This window comes from Hippoglossus stenolepis, chromosome 9 (assembly GCF_022539355.2).
Source record: "Hippoglossus stenolepis isolate QCI-W04-F060 chromosome 9, HSTE1.2, whole genome shotgun sequence".
Taxonomy (NCBI): domain Eukaryota; kingdom Metazoa; phylum Chordata; class Actinopteri; order Pleuronectiformes; family Pleuronectidae; genus Hippoglossus; species Hippoglossus stenolepis.
Window position 1 is genome coordinate 5,003,422 of NC_061491.1, and position 22,039 is coordinate 5,025,460.

General features: G+C 39.6%; 1 protein-coding gene across 1 annotated transcript; it reads left to right on the forward strand.

Annotated features, from left to right (window-relative positions):
- The first annotated feature begins 1,988 nt into the window (after positions 1-1,988).
- vamp8 (vesicle-associated membrane protein 8 (endobrevin)) lies at positions 1,989-9,648 on the forward strand. Its single transcript, XM_035166414.2, has 3 exons — positions 1,989-2,218; positions 6,436-6,603; positions 7,700-9,648. Exons 1-3 carry the CDS (start codon positions 2,204-2,206, stop codon positions 7,883-7,885), a joined length of 369 nt encoding a protein of 122 aa, XP_035022305.1. The 5' UTR covers positions 1,989-2,203; the 3' UTR covers positions 7,886-9,648.
- The last annotated feature ends 12,391 nt before the right edge of the window (positions 9,649-22,039 follow it).

Sequence of the window (22,039 nt, forward strand, 5' to 3'; positions counted from 1 at the left end):
CTCAAAAAGATAATAAATTACCAACCCTACCTTTTAAAATATTCCTTTACACAGTTATTGATTTGATTACACATACACTCAGATTGAGATAAACATCTCCACACACATTTGTAAATGGTTTTGTCAAAATATTGTCTCCATACAATTTACCAAGAATGCAATGAACAGTGCTTTTACCATGGACATTTTTTTTTAATGGGATGGGCCTGGATTATTTGTAGCTGCTCATGATTCACGTAGCCTGCAGCAGTTGTCTGACACAACAGCAGTTAATCGGTATTTCAGCCTCTCAAGGTTGAGGTGAAACCGGTTGGTCTGGGCTGGTGCTGCTGGTTGGGTGGGACTCAACTTAACATCATTACGTCAAGGAGCTGTGGGAAAGGGAGGAGTCGCTGCTGAGAAACACATTGGAGTTCCAGAAGTCCTGTGGTGATCTGCAGTTATATTTATTCTTTCACTGATTTATTGAGAAAAGCAGGCATGATTCGTGGTAGTCCTACACACTGGCAACTGTTTCTCATGTGGATCAGGACACTGAAACATCTTTATCTCATCAGATTCGATGACACAGGACATTGCTGCTGATCTACAGATACTCAGTTATTGTGTTAAGGAATGAGCTGCAAAGCACAGATGGGGCCAAGATTTCATAAAGTACAACAACACAACATAGTGAGAAATGATTAATGTTGAAATTACAGAGTAATGTGTTTTATTTCCCTGTGATGAAAGGATAAATCTTTGGCCTAAAGGTGCACGATTAAACAAGTGTATAGAATCCACAGCTCCTTGACAAATTGAAGAAGCAAAACATTTTTATAAAAATAAACAATTTGTCTAAAATGTAATATCAAATAACATTGAAACAAAAAAATCTAACGAGAAATTAGTAATCAAAATGTAAGATCCAGAAGAGTGGGATGTTGAAGTGTATTACAACACGTACTGGGCAGTCTATAAATGGATGTATCATACCTGAATCAGCATTAGTTTTGCATTCAAAGTGAGCAACGTGCACATTAGAGGGAGTTCATGTTTACTGTAGATGGTAGGCTACATCTTAAACAGGTCATAATAAAGTTGCATGTTATAATATCATGACTTCTGATTTCTTTTTTGTTGAAATTATTATAACAATATCATACATATTTAAATGCAAAGTCAGTGGGATGATAAAATCATTTGTGTTACAATTTTAGTTCAGCTTTAATCACTTTTATTTTATGCTTTGGTTATCTATCTTGTTCGTCTGCTTTTTGTAAGACGCTATTTCCCTTATTTACTGTAAAATATGTATTGATTGTGTTCAAGACAATGTTATATTTCATTCTAAAACTAATGTTAAACTAACTGTGGCCTCCCTGTGAATCAGTATATTCTTAGTTCTGCTTTCTTGGACTTCACACCTCCTGTTTTTGATCATAAACACAGAAGATGATATAAAACCAAGTTGAGTAATTAATATATACAAACTAAACACACTTATAAACACACAGAAAACACTGTCAACAGTTCCTCAGTCCAACACATGATGGAAACACCTTGGTGTGATGCCATCCCCATTATAAAAGGTGGACTCACATCAAGATGTTGTATTTTACAACTATAACAGGAATTGAGAAGATGCCTTCAGAATAAAAGCATTGATTTTACACCGGGAATACGTATGAAATACAGATAATACACCTACACATCGCCACAAAAATCACACAACATAGTATTATCTTTCTTTGTTGAATGTAAGTGTTTCATAACTCCCAGTCTATGAGCAAAACTTCAGGTCAGATGTTTGAAAAGCTTTTTCTCACTGTAGCCTTCAATGTATTGACATTGCGTCTTAAATATGGCTGAAAATACAATTAAGACTAAAAATGCTTTAATTTCCATCATGGGGCTTTTGAATAGTTGTTCTAATCTGTAAACACTGATGTGTTCTTCAAGAAGGCACAGAAATGTCTTTTATTTTGGAAAGGTGCTCAGGAAGCTGAGGCTGTGTTACAGTTGATCTGACACTTGAGGAGACAGAATTCAGTCTGAAGGAAAAAGAAACAACCAGGAAGTGAAACACAGTAGAAAACAAATTTACTCGGAGGACATTCAAACTTTCACGTCTCCAAAAGGCTTTTAAATCCAAGATTTCAGTCATTAGCGTCAACTTTAAAGTGAGTGGCTCCACCGGTCAGAGGACTTCTTCTCCAACAACATGGACATTGATGCGGTAGGTGATAATGGCTGAAGATTGTTTGTGTTGTTCTGTAAGACTCCGCCGCCACCATGTTGAACGACCAGCAACAGGTGGATATCCGGATATAATCAGTTTAATTTCACTTAAAGTTGTCAGAAAACAAGTGAAGTCCCTGAATTCACTTTTCATGGTGAGGTCCCCATGGTGTCGCTGAACAAAATGGCCTGATTACCTCACACCGCTGAAAGCTACAGTCTGGGACTACACGAGTGGTTGTCCCCTCTGGAGCTAATCCTGACACTTCCCAGTAAAGTACTTTACTCATGTTGTAACTCAGCCGATGTTTATTCTGTTCTTCACGTGATCAAATATCGGGTTTCCCCACATTATCCTGCGCCTCTTAACTGTCGGCCGATCCCTCTGCTGACAGATGTAGAGACGTGAAGCTTACTGACAGAGACACTCTCCGGAGTTATCACCAGGGGGCTGTCGGAGAAAGTCCGGAGCTTCTCATTCTGACATTTGCGTTCTCACACAAAACTCCTTTGGAAAGTATCAGGAGATTATCCGGAGTTCAGTGCACCCTGGTGAACTAATGGCCTCTCCTATACTGTAACATTTCTCTCTAATAAGCACTTTATATATTATCTAATATCTTTTATCCACCATTATATCCAACTCTATTTAAAGGGATAGTTCACCCAAAAATGAACATTCACTCATTATTTACTCCCCACTATGCCGATGGACGGGTGGGTGAAGTGTTTCAGTCCCCAAAACCTTTTTGGACTTTCAGGGATAAACAGCGTTGCAGCCAAATCCAAAATAATTGAATTAACTGATGGCCACTTCTTTAAACGTATAAAAACAGACAACGCCTCCATACTGCTCCTGTGATGTCATCCAAGTGTCTTGTGAGAACTCATGAGCTGCAGCAGTAACTAGGAGGAGGATAACAGTGGACATTTAGACTATTAACATGTAAATGCCACTGTTTTGAGTCGAATTTGAATATCGGGGCTGCAACGCTATTCACCCCTGTAACTCTAAAAGTGATTTGTGGACTCAAACACTTCACCCACCCTTCCATCAGCATAGTGGTGAGTAGATAATGAGTGCATTTTCATTTTTGGGTGAACTATCCCATCCCAGTCTATATATTGTTAGCTTAACTTTGTCACACTCCTGTATTAGCATTAATGCTAAAGATAAACAAACTGGAGAGTTCACTGCACTAAGAGAAGTAGTTGTCATGAAGTCATGTTATTGAATGAAGTGTTGTTTTACTTAATATATTATTCTGAATTGAAAAGATGCTTCTGAAACTTCTTTCTTTAATTGTAGGAGGGCCAGGGTTCATACAATGTTACATTCAATTTTACATTTCATGTTAATGATACATATAGCAGTCTGACAATATTATTGTGTTTTTCATGAACGGAAAAAGGGTTAAATTTAGCAATCACAACTAAGAAAAGAAAGAACGACAAACAATTAGGTTTGTGCATTCACATATGTAAATATATTTAACCACATACATGTACAGTTACATGTTGCATACTTAACCATTTACATATTCAGAAAAAAAAGAACTTCAGGATTGATGTCTGTAACATTATCATTTAATTGTGATCTATAAACATAATCCATTTATTCCATTATTTCAGATATTCAGTTCTTGATTTCTGACTCCATAGGTGATTCTTTCCTTTTCTAGAATATTTCCTATAGTTCACTGTACCTGTATTTTACTTAAAACTGTCAAGTTTGAATTTAGAAATCTTTCTGACTACACTTCTCCAAGCAGCGTCAGTAAAAACATAACAGGACGTCCCAGGATCTTTGATGAGTGAAGTAAAGAACTGTTATTATTATTATTATTATTATTATTATTATTATTATTATTCATGAGAGCTACAGACAGTGCAAACCTATATTTACTTTCTGTCCTTCCGTGTTCTCAGCACTGTGACTTGGTTTTCAACTTCCACCACAGATCTTCTCAGCCAGTTATCAGTAACAAAAGGTTGTCCTCTGAGGGTTCATGGGGGTCTAATGAGTATCTGTCAGAGGCTATTGACATGAAACTGTTGCTCCCTCCACTGAACAGTTTAGAAGCCGTGTCCTCTGTGGTTTTGAAACATTGACTTTCCGCTCAGTGAAGCTCCAGACAAACCTTTGAAGTCCAGCTATACTGACTCAAGCTATGCTGAGGGCAAGTGCTAAACCACCAGTGTTTTTCTGTAGCCTGCAGCATTTATTAGTGGTACTTTTGCAATAAGATATTCAAACCATTTAATACCTGCCTGTAGATTATTCTAACCTCAATGTGTGCATTCACAGATTGAGGCAAATTCCCATTTGACTAGATTAGGGTTTGAGTAGTGTGGATTTCGCATGGCCTACCAATTAAAATCTAATCCATCCTTTACATTTACAGCCCCACTCAAACATTTCCACAGAAATGATTTATCACACTCACATTTTACAGAGCACCTCCTTACGATCATACGTAAACCCCTTATATCAGCTAAATATTTCCTTTTTTCTTTAATTTTATTGTTTGACCGAAGCCACTTCCCTGGCCTGGCAGAGACATGTTTGGGCAAATTCCTCTTTGAGTCTTATAACAGGTTAAATTATTTGCAAAGGATACTGTATGTAGTCATCGGTGCATGAACATCTTGTGTTTGGCATGTTTCTGTCTCCCTCTCTATGTGAATGTGCATACTTTATGGCTGTCAGCCATTCAACAGGCCTCAGTGAACTACTAGATCTGTTACAGGAGGAGAACAAAGATAATACACCTGCTTCATATGTCATTATGTACAGAAAGGTATCTGGAAAGAATGCAGAAATGTTTGTAGCATTATGATGCAGAGATTAAGAACAGGAACAGTTTTCAATTAAATGCAAAAGTAACAAAATACAAAGTGTACATGATCAAAAGCAGCTATTTCCATCATGTACACTGTAGACAGCTCCAAAGGAAAATGAAAAAGGTGAGCTTTGGAAAAATGAAGAGAGTAAACAAGAGATCAGTTAAAGGAAGGAGTTAATTTACCAAAAAAAGGGGGCAGGGCTAAAAGAATGAAGGAAGAAACACTAGAAAGAAGGAAGGAATGAGGATAATGGGGTGGGTGACAAGAGACAGTTTGTTTACAGTCAGCTGCCTTTCTATGGAACTTTGAGGTGACTGTATGTATGTTGACACACACACACACCACTGTGAACAACATTTCTGCTTTGATTGAACACTTGGCTTTATAAGATCACAGCTTATCTTCCTGGTGAATACAGACAGGCTATAGGAGGTGCTCCCACAGATATAAAAACAATAGTGTGACAGCCTGTAGGCGGTGCTGTCATGTGCAGCTGCCCGAGGGACTGGAATCTCAAAGCCACCACCTGCTGCTGAAAATCCAAGACTTCAGTGAGAGATTTCATCTCTAGATTTCTGTAAAACAGATGAATTCAGCCAATGGGATAAAAAGTAGGAGGCCTCATGGTAAAACTGTCACAGATGAAGAGATTTAGAAGATGATGCCACTTTGGCCATTCTGCCTTTTTCATGAATGTTTTCCCATGGTGCAGGCACGTGCACAGATAGACTTTCTTTTTTAAATTGAAATAAAATTTTTAAAAAAGCATTTTAATGCACAACAGTTTTATTTGACATCTTTCTCTGAAAGACCACAAACGCTCATGCCCCTTCCTCTTCAACATCGCCTGTCACAATTACCACAGTTTACACATGTGAATCGAGCACAATGAGGAGGAGCCAGGTTGGTAAAGCAAGGATGTTCAAAATGATTGTCCAGCAACAAGACTGTTGATTCAACTTAATGATCATTTTGGAGGCTGACAAACAAGACAATACAGGTGTGTTAATGACAGGTGTTTCTATTGTTCTGTCCACCGCTTCACTATATATCAATAAGGGCTAAATACCAGACCAGTTTCAGTGCTGACAGAAACTAAAATACATGTTCCAACGTGTTGTAATAATCCAAAACCTCCAATAGTTCCACTGAGAGACGACAAAGTTTATTTTGTGGTGTTGTCTAAACTCAACAATATCCTTTTGTTTTTCCATTTATTCAGAATCACTTGATACAAACACAATTAAGAGTTTTGTCAGCTGAATTCCACAGTGGCCTTTTACACATTGATTAAAACACACATTTTGGACATGTTCTCTACATGTTCCTCAAATAATTTTCTGAAATTACTTTTCTGTCCAATGCAAGGAGCGGGGAGGAGTGGGGGCGGAACCAGAGCCTCAGGACAAGGTGCAGACCTTGAAGGATCAGGTCGATGGGGTGAAAAACATCATGACGGAGAACGTGGACCGGATCCTGGCCCGAGGAGAGAGACTGGACGACCTCATGGGAAAGTCTGAGGACCTGCAGGCAGGGGTCAGTGTCACAGCGGGAGTTTATTCCTTCAATTTGTCTGTTGCATGTAGCTGTCTCAGTAAAAGCCAGTGAGCCCATGATTCACTCATCTTACATTGCCCTTTTTTGCTTTGTCATAATGAAGTGAATCTTGATTTCACAATGTAATGGCTACATAACAACGACACCATCTGCATTGAGATCGGTTCCCCATAAGCGTTGTTTTCACTATGAAATTCTATCTGCCACTGGGCATGAAATGGCTCATTTTATGGCACAAAGGAAGTGCATCTGCCACAGCTCAACCAAAACAGGAGGAGGATAACATCTTTGTTTTTTTTCCCAGTAGCTACTGGAAGCTTTCTCCAGGTAGCAGAAATAACTGTGATACTGTAACTGGTAAAAAAGCCAAAGAAGACGAGGACAGGAAGTGATAGAATATACTGTATCTCACTTGGTGGAGAGGCATTTTTACACTAAATCAGTGAGAAAGAACCTGCCCACTATTTCTACAACAGGATGTTTTACTCTGTCTTGATATTAGTCATCCCGTCAGCTTGCCACTGGAAACAGTGATGATGTATTTTCTGTCCCTTCATTTTCTATTAATAAAGCCGTTTTCAGGAATGAACTCCAGAGAAACAATCGGGTCCGGACTTTATCCAGAGTTTGTCTTTCATGCAGAAGGAGATTCTCCCGTCAGACACGTTCACAACAACATAGAAATCTCTTCAGCAATCAGTTGAGCGGTAGTGCCGCATGCAGGAGGCAGAACGTGACATATAAATTCCGCTGTGGAGAACATTTTGTTTACAGCACATCGACAGAGGTGTCTGCCCTTATCTTTTCTACGTTTATGGCACCGCTATTTCATCCTGAGATATTTGTATTCTTCTTGTTTTTAATTTTTGTGTCTTGCATGTAAAAGAACGTCATATACACATTCACTCGCTCGCGCTGAATCCTGATGAGGGTCTCCTGCTGTGTTCTCACATCAGCTCATTCGGTCATTATCATTATGAGTTTATACTAGGGCTTGGCAGGAAACACTCTGGAGAAGGTCCAGAGCCTCTCGCTCGGCCATTTGCCTTCTCACAGACATCTCTCTCTACCTCAGGCTCAGCACTTCAAACAGACTTCTCAGAAAGTGGCTCGCTCCTACTGGTGGAAGAACGCCAAGATGGTCGTGGTCATCGTGGTGATCGTCCTCATCATCGTCCTGATCATCATCCTGCTGGCCACTGGAGTCATCCCCATCAGTTCTTCAGGGCCTCCTGTAGAGCCTGTCACCGCCAAGCCTTAAACATCCCTACTGTACAGTATACAAAGTGATATATAGATATCACTGCTGTCTGGTGAAACCTTTCCTTCTTCTTAGTTTGTTTCTACTGGTAACTTTCATGATAATATTGGATTTCAAGGACTTCATTGGTTTAAGGCACTTTAACGACACACAATTTTTCCATCCCAATACCAGCCATTGAACTTGTGTGAAATTAAACAGAAATCTCTATAAGGTCTAAGGCGTTCACCTGACACCAGGAAAGAAACACTTGTCACTGTTCTTAAAGGACATTTCATCGCATTACCATCCCTGTTTCACCACCAGCAGTTATTTCCTCCTGGCAAAGAAGAAGTCACTTTAATATGTGTGGATGGAAATAATCCATATTTCTAGTTATTCTGTTTGTCACCTAAATGCACTACAAAGGACAGTTTGTATAGTTTAAAAGAGGAAAGATGCTGTGTACAAAAACATTTTTGACATTGGAGAAATCTGTAACAATTTTAGGTCATGACATATTTAATGAAAGGCTTAATTGTGTGCTGGATATTTATGCGAGTATGTCCTTTGAAAAATGCTTCCAGCTTCTTTGTATTCAGGCATATAGAGAAAGAATTATTGAATGTAAAGCCTGCTTTGGTTCTTGAGCTACTTAACTGGTGTTTGAGGTGTTTCTGCTCTGTCGCTAGTTTGAGGTCAAAGTTACAAAACTGTTTTTATGCACAAAAACAACAGCTGTTGTAGGTTAAACATCACATAACGGCGTGCATTAAGGTTCAAAATACCTGTTTATCTTTCAAAATACGGACATCTGAGTTTGATTTGGTCCATGAAAGTGAAGAGAAGACCTACAGGTGAAAAGCAGCACTGCATTTGCATTTATGTTTAAGTGGTCCTTTTAGAAGGGATTTATACAATTATGCTGTGCAGATTCATCAGTCTTTTAAAACTGATCATTCTTTCCTTCGCTGTGTCTTAACTCTAGAAATATAGCAACTTGAACTTAGTTCATTTAAAAGAAAAAAAACTAAAACCATCTGTTGTGGTGTCTGAGGATAAGGCTCCTCGAGCCAGCCAGCTGATGGACACAATTTGCAGCACCTCCATAGCGCCCCCTGTTGGGTCCAAACAGGCCCTTAAAATTTGAAAATTATATCCCAACACATATTGTGCATTTTTCAGGAAACAAGTCAGGCACATCTGTTTCTCACCTCCCATCCCGCTCTGCTGTTACCGAACCAGTTTAGTTTCAAAGAACTCCAAGCAATGCCCATTATGAACTGTATATAGTCATAAATACTCTCCTCTATGTATATGAAAGTATCTGTTCCTTAGAGACTATTTATTAAAAGCATTATGTTACTCCTGTTCAATCTTTTTAAATCAAAATGGAAGCTGTATGTGATTTTTGGATTAATAATTAGTCCAGATTGATTAATTATAAAAGCACAGTTCAGTTTCTCTACTGTTCAATCATTTTCTAGATGTAGTTATGAGAAGGAGGCTCTCTTGGAACAAATTTCTCAATGTGTGCCTTTTCTTTCTTTTTTAACAGTGCCTCCAAGGTGCAGTAATCTACATCTCATTACCTTTTTAACACGCTCATACTGCTCTGATCAATGCTGCATGTTCATGTTTCTGTTCATACAGGCTCCAGCTACAGCAGGTCTCCCACTGTTGAAGGTTTTTTTTTTACAATGCCATTAACTGAGGGTCTTTAACTGGGGGCCCATGGCATTAAATGGTTTTAATGGTCTGAAATAAAAGAAAATTATATTTTCTCTGGCTCTCCTGTGATGCTTTCCCCCTCAATTGCTGTTTGTTAAATTGCCACAAGATGGAGACAGATGGCCTGGCTGACCTGAGACATGAGGCTTTAGTACCACGCACCCAACTAAGCAATAGCAAAAATGAAAATAAAATCTGACTGTTTAACAATAAAACAATTTGAGGTCACACATTGATCTGAGCCTGTTGTGGTGCATGGTGAAGAAGACAACTGGAGTTAAAGATTTGCTTAATTTTCAACATTGCTGAAACGGATACAAATATTGAAAAATATTTATGGCCATTATAAATATAAGAACAGCCATCACCTTCAAAGTAATACAAAACAATGATACAAATCAAACCAGCAGGGTGTAGACCAAGATATTCCAAATTTCTGGCTCTAATTTTGGGCCGATATTAACAAAGAAGCATCCAATACTTCCCAGAATGCAACCTAACACAGCTTCCAGTAGAGCACACTTTCCAGACAAAAGTTAGCTTCTCACAAGCTTCCACCCATGGATCAGCATTAGTGAGGATGTTCACATGATGACATTTTCTCAAGAAATATTTGATCAGAGATCACAAAGACCAGCAACTGCAGCCTGGGATTCCCTGTTTGATTTACCTAGAGTCGCCAGGTTTATTCATTCAACATGAAGCTACTTTCCAGAGTCCTGCTGGTGTCACTGTCAGGCTGTACAAAGAGCCATATTCATTAAACCCTAACTATGAGCAGCCAAGTAGGAAAAACATGTAAACATCAGCCTCCGTCTTGCAATTCAGAGTCGGAGATATCAGGAATTTGATAGTGACACTTCCTACATGGTGAAACTACACACAGCATATTATTGTTATATTGATTGTTAATATATAAACTGTTGCCAATCATTAATTACATCATCACATCTGTAAATATCACTCCAATCGTTTATATAACAACCAGACAGAGCTTAAATATAAGAATTGTTCCTGGAACCAGGAATCAATATGTCTCCTCTGTCATTTTGTGGTTAAATGTTTTCCTTTTTACAACATGTATGTTCTTAGCATGTTTATATGTTGAAATTTCTTTTTTTTTCTCTGCTTCAGAACTGATTACTAACATGTGTCCTCCAGTCCAGCAGGGGTCGCTCTGAACTAGGTGTTTCTGTTTTACCGGCCAGCTGGCTCTGTTTGTTCGCCCCGAGACTCAAAGTGCGCAGAAAGGAGGAACATGTGCGCCTGTAACTGCTGCGGGTGTCGGTACATGAGACTTTCTGCTGCAGCTGGAGAAAGGAGAAGAAACGGCTCAAGTCTACAGGAGAGAAACCATTTAGTTGCTCTCAGTGTGATAAAAGGGAATATCTGACGCCCGAGTCATCTGGAACGCAGCATTACACTCACACACAGGCTTCGTGTCAGAGTCTCAGTGTCGTCATCTCACTGGCCTGAGCTCACTTAACAATTTCACTATAAACACCAACACTCATCACAAGTTATTAGAACCTGAACAGAACTCAACTTTTTGTTTGATTCACTCCAGAGTTTAAAAGACACCCACACATACTAACCTAATACAATAGAAACCCACTAAAACACTGTGCTCCCAGAATTCAGGCTTACCTGTCGTCCCTAAAGTCTCTAAAAGTAGTGTAAATGGTTTGTATAGCACTTTTCTAGTCTTGATGACCACTCAAAGCACTTCACAGTACAGTTTGCCATTCACCCATTCACACACTGCATCTATTAGCAGCACTTTCTTGTTCTATGAGGGGCAATTCGGGATTCAGCATCTTGCCCAAGGACACTTCGGCATGCAGATGGGGAAGACTGGGGATTGAGCTGTAGACCTTTTGGTTGAAAGACGACCACTCTACCTCTCAGCCAGAGATTTCAGCTATCAAGCTCCTCTCCTGTGCACTCATCTTCTAGTTTCTGTTCGGGAGGCAGACACCCTTTCTACAAGTTAAGAGTAGGCTTTAAACCTTCCTCCATTTTCTCCATTACACGTGGCATCTATTGCACTTCTGTCCCTCCTGGGAGAGGGATCCCTCACATCTGGCTCTCACAGAGGTTTCCACGGATTTTTCCCCTGTTAATAGGATTTTTTTGGTAGTTTTACTCTTGTTGAGTGTTAAGAACAGAGTATTTCACACCTTGTTAAACCCTATAAGACAAATTGTGATTTGTGAATATGGCCTATGCAAATAAAATTTGATTGATTAATTGATTGATTGATCGATTGATATATCAAAGAGCTCATAACACCATATTGACCCAATAGATCACTTCACTCCCAAAACACAGGTTCTGTCTGTTTAATATTCTGCAGGTATTTGAGCTGCAGGATCCAGACAACAACAACTGTTATTCTCAGTGTTGAGCCAGTTCAAAGTTCAATTCATACAGATGAAAAAGAACTAGTTCACGTTCATTTGTTCTGTTTTTTATTGGGATGATATAGACTGTAATGGAAATTTTAACTGTCTGCTATACCTTGTATGTAATGTTTTTCTACTCCATGAACTTTATTTTACCTTTTGTGCATGAACCTCCCTTGACCTTGTAAGAAACAAGATATCTGTGCCCAAAAGCACTGCGGCTGATTGCGTAGTGTGGGAGCTGGCAGAGGGATCCTGGATGAAAGGTTTTTTCCTTTTCTGAAGATGATGGTATGACCAGAATATCATAAATATCCAAAGGAGTGAACTCCTCTTGGTCAGACTTCTGCATCACATTGTGGTGTTGAGAACTCTGTCCTATGCAGCTAAATATAGACTCTAATATATTCTGATAAGATTCTCGATTATATTCCTAGACATACTCTTTTGGTATTTTTTTTATATTCTCTGTTGTAATTCCTGCTATAATAAATGTACAAAAGATAGTTCGATCTGAGAATCCTTATTTAACTTCTCTCACCAAGAATTTCCACCACAAACCTGGCGACGAGGACGGGATTGGACACATTCTGGATCACCGCCACTGGATCTGGACCAATGGATCTGGATCTTGGTTCTAGACCTATTTTACTGAGGGGGCAGGCTGGGGCCAATTGTTTTGTCAGAGGGGCGCATTCAACCCAGGACAAAAGAGACAAAGACAGTGTTCAAGCTTTCAACATTTTTCGTTCAGTACCGTTTATAAAGTAATAGTGCACTAAAAAAATAACTAACATATAATACTTGGATTGGTATTTGTAAGAGTTACAATTTCATCAAATTACAATATTAAAAACAAAATAAAACACTTTCCTGTTAGCTTCAGCTGAATCCTGATGGTGAGTCATATACTGTCTCTGTACTATTAGGAGGGCTCAAATGTCTGCAGGCTTAACAATATGCAGAGTCCGATAGTTTAGAATACTCAAGCCAGGGATGGAGGTTATACCAGGCCGCCTTGAAGCTCCTTCTCCTGTCCCCCATCAAGGTTCTTGGAAACAAGTTCAAGTTAGGCTGCATTGATGGGTTTTCTTTACATTTGCTGATATCTGTGGAGAAAGACAAGCCAAAAATATATAAGGCACATAGAGCAATCAAAAAACACCAATGGGATATTGATTGATCAGTGGCATTTTATTAATTCAATCATAAATACACAAGTACTACATACTTCTACGTTTACACCCAAGGGTCAACATCCCGGGCTGAGCGATGAGGCCAATACGGAAGTGCAAAAAGATGCAGTTCACTGGGTGGCCACTTGAGGCTGGCTCCAAGAAGGAGTCAATTCCCATTGACTCCCATGTTAAAAAGCCCGACTTTAGAGCAGAATTAAACCTGTTTACAGTGTTGTGTTCTTTTATCCCGAGATATGAGAAGAGTCCATCTTGGTTTGGTTCAAAAGGTATTTATTTAGAAGCAATGAAAAGCTACAACATAGCTATGGGCACTCAACGTACAGCCCCGGCCGCCTAATAGCGCGGGGTAGTCTAGAGTCGCGCCGAACGGACGGCGGGTGCAATATTTATAATAGTAGGTAGAACTTCATTGGTCAATAACGAGGGGGAGTCACCGTGGCTAGTGCAGAGGCCTGGTCCCACCCTCTTGGCACTGGAATCCGCCAATGATGAGGAGCCGCTCCCAGTTTCGCCCCTCCTCTGACCGTTGCTGGGCAAATCTTCACATTTCTGACAGTTTGGTTTGGTGTTTTAAAACAAGCCTTGAATCGGCTGACGGCTTGTGAGTCTTCAGTATGGCATGCGCCTTTCCTATCTGTCCTTCAGACCCTAGTGGCAGCTGCTTGAATTCTTTCTAAGGGTATGTCACAGTTTCTTAAGAAAACAGTGCATTCATGTATGTGTGATGTTTGAATAAAGCTAATGGAGTTTAGGCTGTAATATAGTAAGTTAGGTATGAGAACAAGTTAAAGTACAGTGTATTGTATGCCACAGATGTACAGTCTTCTCAAACAGGCATTATCAGACAGGTGCGAGACTGAACTGCGATGTGACGCACACACACACACACACCAACCAACTTCAAGATTAAAACCAGCCAGCAACGGCTACTAAAAGTCACTATGTGAAGGCCACACATTCTCCCACATATTCAGCCCAAACTGCCCCTGCCCCCACCCCTGTCTAACCTACTGCATTTGTTTAGAGTTTAGTTTCATTGCCATCTTCACAGACACACACACAAAGAAAAACATAGATTTTAGTCTTAACAACAGCCTGGTTCAAAAAACGGTTTTAGTCTCAATCACTAAGTTCTTCCTTCATGACAACTCTGAGGGGGGGGAATTTTTTTCTAACTCACTCGTTTAAATTATATAGAGGTTTGATATTATGAATAATTATCACATGACGTTAAAGACGTCTGCGCTCCCATTTCTGTGGTAAGTAAAGTATAGTATGTTATTTATATGTTAGTAGTGATGAGCAGGTATCGGTGTCTCTGTACCTGGCTTGTTAGTTTAGCTCCGCTAGCCTGCAGGCAAGATACCAGCAGTAATGGAGATGCTAACGGGACCGTACGGGAGTTATTGAACCAACATGAACCGACATGAACCGGTCCACACAGCAGAGAGAAGCGTTATGAATCTTTTAAACTGAGACAGGCGACTGTGTGTGTTTGGAGAATAAGCTCCACCACGTAAGATATCTAATGTTATGTAAAGTTGTTTCACTCGCCAACCCATTTGACTTGACTACGTTACACAGATTATTATTCTGCAGAAACAGATTTACTGTGATCAACTGAAACGTGAGTATTTAAAGTCACATCTGCATTTTAAGAGCAGCTGTTTAAAGTAGCATTACGTCTCCTAAAGCTCTTTATTCAGAGTATTGGTGTTGATGTGTTGTAACATGTTAGTGAAAACTAAACCTGTCGGCTACATTCAGTTTTTACATCGTTAATCTTAAGCAGACTTTACTGAATTATTGTGTTAAATAAGTGGACATGCAGAATAATGTATTTTTTTGTCACATAAATAAATTATAGGAAGTGTAACTTTACTAGAATAGACATTCACATAGAGAACCTGAGGCTGATGTCCACCACCTATTTCCTAAGATGAAATGATTATGATCTGATGAACTTTGAAGAAATAAACTTTTATTTTTACCATGTAAAAGTCTGTTAAGGAGTTAACCTGGCACATGTATGACTTTACATATCTGTGTATTTGTGTTTTCCTCTAGGTGACTCAGACAGCCTGCACCTGTGGATGTCCAACATGAGACACAACTGGAATCCAACCAGACTGAACACTGAGGGTCATCACTTCAACACTGACTCCAGGTACAGACCTGTTTTCATAACTTACAAACAATCAAAGCAAAGTATTGCACATAATACATAATGTATTAAATTATATATGCAATACTATTAATGTGGAAGAACTCCATACTGTACATTCATTGTCTTGGTAGTGCACTGTTTAATCCAAAACCATATTCAAATACATAGTTGAATATCCACAGTAAATAAGGATACAAACTTTGTTCATAAGTAACACTTCCTCTACAATAATGCCATACTTTTATGTTTCCTGTCATTTTATTAGGGACGGACGAGCCTGAAGGACACAGCTGTGCTGACCTTGTTCTGCCTCTTATGGCAAAGAAGAAAAATAAAACACTGGGTTTTTATCTAAAGTGTATCAAATCAGAAAGTAAAAGATAAACATTGTTCTGATAAGTGTTCATTTTTTTAACCAACCATAATGAATATAGAAATTAACTCTATTATCCATGACACTTAGCAATGACTGCCAACTCTAAACAGTTGCAGGCCATCTTTAGTTAAGGGAGGAAAACACGAAGTGTTGTGCAGATGAAGCTGGTGCAGGTCGTCCTCATGTTGACCAGCCTGAAGCTGCCGATCTCCACCATGTTGCTGCTGCCACAGTGGATGCTGAGGACATCAGGTGCTGCAGTGCTTCATCTAATGAAAAGAAGAAACTCACTATAAAGGATGTTTTATGTTGTGTATGTTCCAGCAAAGACTGGTTCTTACAGTTTATTCTGTGTTCAGCAGGTGGAAGCACCACAGATTTCAGACAGAACCGATGTACTGGGCTCTGGGTTTGTACCCTCATGGTTAAATGCACATATTGTAAGTCGCTTTGGATAAAAGCCTCAGCTAAATGAAATGTAATGTACTGAAAGAAATAAAACATTGTACAAATAGATAAAATGTCTTTCTACCTCATCTGTAATATTCAAGGTGATAATCTCCCACAGAGCTGTTGATAACAGTCCACATCAAGTCTCTCCACTTCTCTCAGTGTGAAAACACAATTATATAATAAATATGAGAACCAACAGTGGTGTGTGGAGATTATAATCTTATCTAAACTGTCTAATTCACTGTAAATTCCATAACAGGCTAAATAAACAAGGTGGCAATAGTAATGGTGGTTATACCAGCCCGTATTAGAACATTTGTGAAACATATAGTTACTACATATAGGAACTAGGAGGAGTCAGCACTGGCAAGATGGCGCCGGGTGAACGCCTACTACTAGCCTCATTTTCACTCTTCAGAAACCAACGGGTGACGTCACGGACCCTACGTCCATCTATATATACAATCTATGGTCTTCATCTGTGATTAAAGTATGACTTTGAAGTTGATCAAAGGAATCCTCCTTTGATAGGAATCCTCCTTTGATAGGAATCCTCCTTTGATCAACTTCAAAGTCATACTAGTGTTGTAGAATGAAACATATCATAGCAAATTAGCTCACCTATTTAAGAGAAACATTTGTCAGTGGAACCAGACACGACGACCGTGAGCCAACGTCAGACACATGAGAAACTTCTCTCCAGTGACTTTCGACCATCACAAGACAAGAGAATACTCTACAAAAACTTTTTTACACAGCTACAGAAGAAAGTACTCTACAGAAACCTTCTTGCTACACTGCAGCACCTGTTAATCGACATGGAGAGGATCAAAAGCTCAGGAGATGAGCAACACAAGTGCGGCATGAAGAAAAGGCTCCGCCGAGCCCTCCAGGACTCGCAGAGGGAGAACCAGGAGCTGGCGGCTGAAAACGCCCGTCTGAAGGAGCTGGAGGCTGAAAGCGCCCGTCTGGAGGAGCTAGAGGCTGAAAACACCTGGCTGAAGGAGATGGAGGTACTAAACGGCCGACTGGAGGCTGAAAATGCCTTGCTGAAGGCTGAAAATGCCTTGCTGAAGGCTAAAAACGCCCCGGGTGAAAGACCTGGAGGCTGAAAACCAACGGCTGGAGAAGCTGAGGGCTGAAAACGCTGCTCCCAAAAAGCAGATCACCATGGAAAATATTTCCTGGGGAGAAGAGAGGAAGAAGATGGTCGAGAAGTTGGAGTCTTCTGCCTCACTTCTGTTGAAGTCCAAAGACGACCTGACCAGCTTGATTCAGCTCGTGGAGTCTGAAAAAGCCAAAAAGAAGGAGCTGGAGAAGGAGCTCAGAAACATGAACATGAGCTTTAAAGTAAAAGAGGAAGAGGTCGTCTCCCCGAATGCAGACCTGAAGCTCCAGCAGGACAAGCTGCAGCACTACATCCTCAAAAATGAGGGCAGGTCCGAGGAAATAGAGGAGCTGCAAAAAGAAATTAGAGACTTAGATGAAAGGAGGTCCACCGAGCACGAGGAGTCCCTAGAAAAGGAAATCAAGCTGGAGGACGCCATAAAACTCCCGATCCAGCAGAACATTGTGCTTCAGGTACGTTACACCAACTCATTCTGATTGAATAATATTGGATTGTTGATTTGTTTCCGATTCAGACTTTGAAAAAGAAAAGAGTGAAACTTATGTTGTCTCTGTGTTTTCAGGAACAGGCCTTGAAGACTGACAGCTACAAGGAGAGGGTCAAGAAGGAGAAAGAGGAGAAGAAAGAAAGGAAGAAGAGCGAGAAGGAGGAGAAGATGGAGAAGAAAGAAAGGAAGAAGGAGGAGAAGATGAAAAAGAAAGAAAGGAAGAAGGAGGAGAAGATGAAAAAGAAAGAAAGGAAGAAGAGAGAGAAGGAGGAGAATGAGGGGACGACGAGGAGGAGGTTCCCCTGTTTTCTCTTCAACTTCAAATCCTCCTAATCTCCTCTCCCATCCTTTCTCTCCCTCTGCCCTGTCAATCATCCCCTCATCCCAGCTCCCCCCATTAACTTACACCTTAACCCCCTACCCTCCTTACCCTCTTCCCTCCCCTCCCCTCCTCACCCTCCATCTACCTGTATGTGTTAGAAAATGAAAAAGAATGATCTATCAATAACAGTGACCTTTCCTCTGTCTAGTGATTCCAGAAAGTTCTGTCAGTATGTGACTTGTATATCTCAAGAACTGTTCTTCTTATCAGCTACACACATGTTTATTCAAAGGCCGATTGAAGAGCAGTTTTTGTGACTGTTGTGATTTCTTTTTTAATAAACTTTGAATAAACAGACAACCAGCGCTGTGGCTGATGTTTGGTCCACAATCAAAATGATGAAAACCAAACATTTATATGTAAAAAAAACTAAATATCTATTTATATTTTATTCCTTTGTATTTTAGCTGGAAAACCCACATTCTCCGCAGCACTATCCTTTTATTAGATTTAATTATATTATTTTGAAAGACACTGACAGACTATGTATCTACTTAACTAAGGTATGTTTACTTAGTTTTTCTGCTTATTATTCTGCATCAAAATATACAGAGGCTGTACATCACGTAATAACTCCGCTGCAGAGATCACATGGTTTTGTTGACACCCCATCGACACCGGTGTCGGCTATCCTCACAACAAACTCTCTTTACATCTTCATCCCCTATGCCATGGTTTACACACCATATGAACTCTAATGACACTGCTTTACAAGAAGGAAAATATTTTTTCAACATCACAAACTTGATTGTCCAGTGCTTGTATCATCTGTGTGTGTCTCACACTCTTCTTGATTGTCACCCTCAGCCTCACTCTCAGGATCGTCTCTCCTTCCTGCTCTGTGCCCTCACTTTGAAAAATAGTCTCTCCAACTCAGAAGTCTTCTGGCGTGCTCTCCACTTCCTGCTGTTTTTATTCAGCACTCTCAACACCCAGATCATCTGGCTCTGTCTCAATGTCTGCCCCATCATTGTCTGTTTTATTTTTATAGGATGTCTTTTTTCCTCACTATAAGGGGAGAGGAGCGCACAACATATCAGCAACACAGTATATCAATATGCTGTTGCTGGTTTGCCTGAATTAGTTTATGTTTTGTTAGCAGTTGCACTTACATTTCACAATTATATATAAAAAAAAACCCTGATGGAGACGAATGTAGAGCATGCTATTACCTCAGGTGAACAATTCATGAAGAAATACATTTTCTTCCAAACACTATCACAACACCTACATCGAGTATTAATCCAAACAAAAAAAGCATCACCAGCCCATAGTCAAGACATCATCGCCAGTTTCTTGCTTGTTGTGGGAATTGTTGGGTTTCTTTATAATACTGTGAGATCTCAACCTCAATAAATGCCTTGAGATCATGTATGTTGTGTTTTGGAACTATACAAATAACATTTAAAAGATTTTAATTACAGTAGGAGAAAAGAAATGAAAAAGTGGGCCCATGGAAATACATTGCCTCAAACTTAAAAATAATGATATTAATGATAGTTATATTAACTCGACTTCTTTTACTTACTGTAGTTTACGCGACTTTACTGTAATACAGTATTACCTTATACTGAGTTTGAGTGAAACCAACTCATAATATGTTACACTGTAATTCAGTTTGTCAATCCAACAACCTTTTGTTTTGTCTGAGGTTTAATCGCATACTACAGGCTGTCGTGCTCATTATCAGGAATAAAGTTACCACCCTCTGTAAAGTGTATAACCTGTTATTCTTGTCTTCTCATTCCAGGAAATGGGTGACTTTCAGTAATGACTCTTATCATTACAGTAGGTACAGTATGTAAGCTGTTGGACACTAACAGCCACAGACATTTTAATTCAAATATCATAAAGCACAGCCATATATATTAATTATTGTAATTAATACATTCATTATAATAAATAAATACAAAAATAAATAGATTAATTAATTATGGCTCCATTCCATTTAGCTTTGCAAGTGTGTCAGCCACTTGTTACACGTTACATCTGTTTTGAACAAGCCAACTTGGTCTTTCGGCATAAACTGGTTGCTGAATTATTGTTGATTGTGTCATTGTTACCTTCCTCAGATGCAGAGGAGGTGAATGTGGCTTGATGCTCTCTGAACCACAGGGACAGAGGATGGGGCTGATCAACTCTCTGGGACTTTTTCATGGTTTGTGATCTCAGTGTCTGAAACAGTGTGACAGGAATACACGCTGTGTTGCGTCAGTGGATCATCTCATATTTCTCTCCTCTCAGATACTTGTTGATGTCTCTGAAAGTGGGTCACTCCAACTGGAGGAAGGACATCAAGCTGATCATGGTCAACATGGTGTTCGTCCTCCTCATCAACCTGCTGGCCACTGGAGTCATAGGTCAATCGGACACTCGTTAGAGAGCAAACCTTTGCCTAGGTCATATATATCAGATTTCTTTATCAAGATCCAAACATTGTTTGCTGACAAAAACTGAAAAGCAAAGTGATTAAATAAGCTTCAGATCAGTTTCTCCCCTGAGGAGCCTCACCAGAATTGAAATGGTTCTTCCTTGGCCCAGGCCTCATCCCTCCATCAAGATTGCTGTGAATTGCTTTTGTATGTATTTTGTAATCCTGCTGACAAATGAACTAACAAACAGACAGACACAGGTGAAACCATAAGCTCCTCGGAGTAGGTAATTATAATTCTATTTATTTATTTATTTATTTGATAGGGACAGAGCATGTTAATGAACATCAGAATTAAAAACACAACATGTAAACATACCCGAATGCTAATTCACATGTGTCGTCCCTAGGCAGGTAACAAACAAAAACAGACGCATCACAAGCAACAACATACACAGCCTGCAGTGTATCCAATCAGAATTGATCACAATTCTGGTTTGCCTTAACCCATCATTTAAGATGGATCCTTAAGGTGAGATACATAAGAGCACTCCCATTCCAATATCTACCTCCCTTTACTGACATTTTGTCCAAATGTCGTATGCCGATATGACACCTCAAAGTCCCCTCTAAAAAAAGAACCACACAGATTATTGTGCTATTAATAGGGAGATTCATTTGAGACCATCAGTACAGATCAAGTGTAAATGGTCTGAAATGAATGGAGCCTTCTGCACATGCTGCCATAAATGCAATAATCCAAACTAAATCAGAAAATTTAGAAAAAGGGAATCAGTAACATTCAATTGATTTGATATAAAAAGTAAATAGTTAAAAAAAATCATGTTATGAGCTACTTATGCTATTTGTGTCTATTCATGCCTGATGGGAGGTTCATAATCAGTCAATAGTATACAGCAGTATTGAAAAACTACTCAGTAGAGCTCATAACTCAGCCAAGACCCAACAGTAAATTCAATCAAGCCACACCAAATTGCAGTTTGCTGAAAATGACAGATTCTTTTCATTAAGATCCATTAAGAAACTGGCAAAAACGCCCAATCTTGCAATGTTGATCCAAATCCAGATCCGCTCCAAAACTTTATAGGCTTTTTCTTGGCCAATGCTGCATCCTTTGAAAACATGTCATACAAATCCCTTTTGTAGTTTTGCGTAATGCAGCTGGCAGTGCAACAATGGACAAACAGACAGGAGCAAAAACACAACATCGTTGGTGAAGGCAATGAGACACAAACAGAACTGGAGTAACTTTTTTTCTGACCTGTTCAGACACATAAAGGAGTTAAATGGTGATTGCCTGTGAGGGACGCTGTAAGAAGCGAACACGCCTGTGATGAGGACATGACTGTTACATTTGTCAGCGACAAACCCTTCAGACTGGGTCATTTCACAAAAATCTGGGCAAGAGCGGAAACCTGAGAGCAGAAATTTGGCAAGCACAGAGACACAGCCTG

Coding starts and splice junctions, on each gene's coding strand:
- vamp8 (XM_035166414.2), top strand. Junction 6,604..7,699: donor CTGAGGACCTGCAGGCAGGG/GTCAGTGTCACA, acceptor TCTCTACCTCAG/GCTCAGCACTTCAAACAGAC.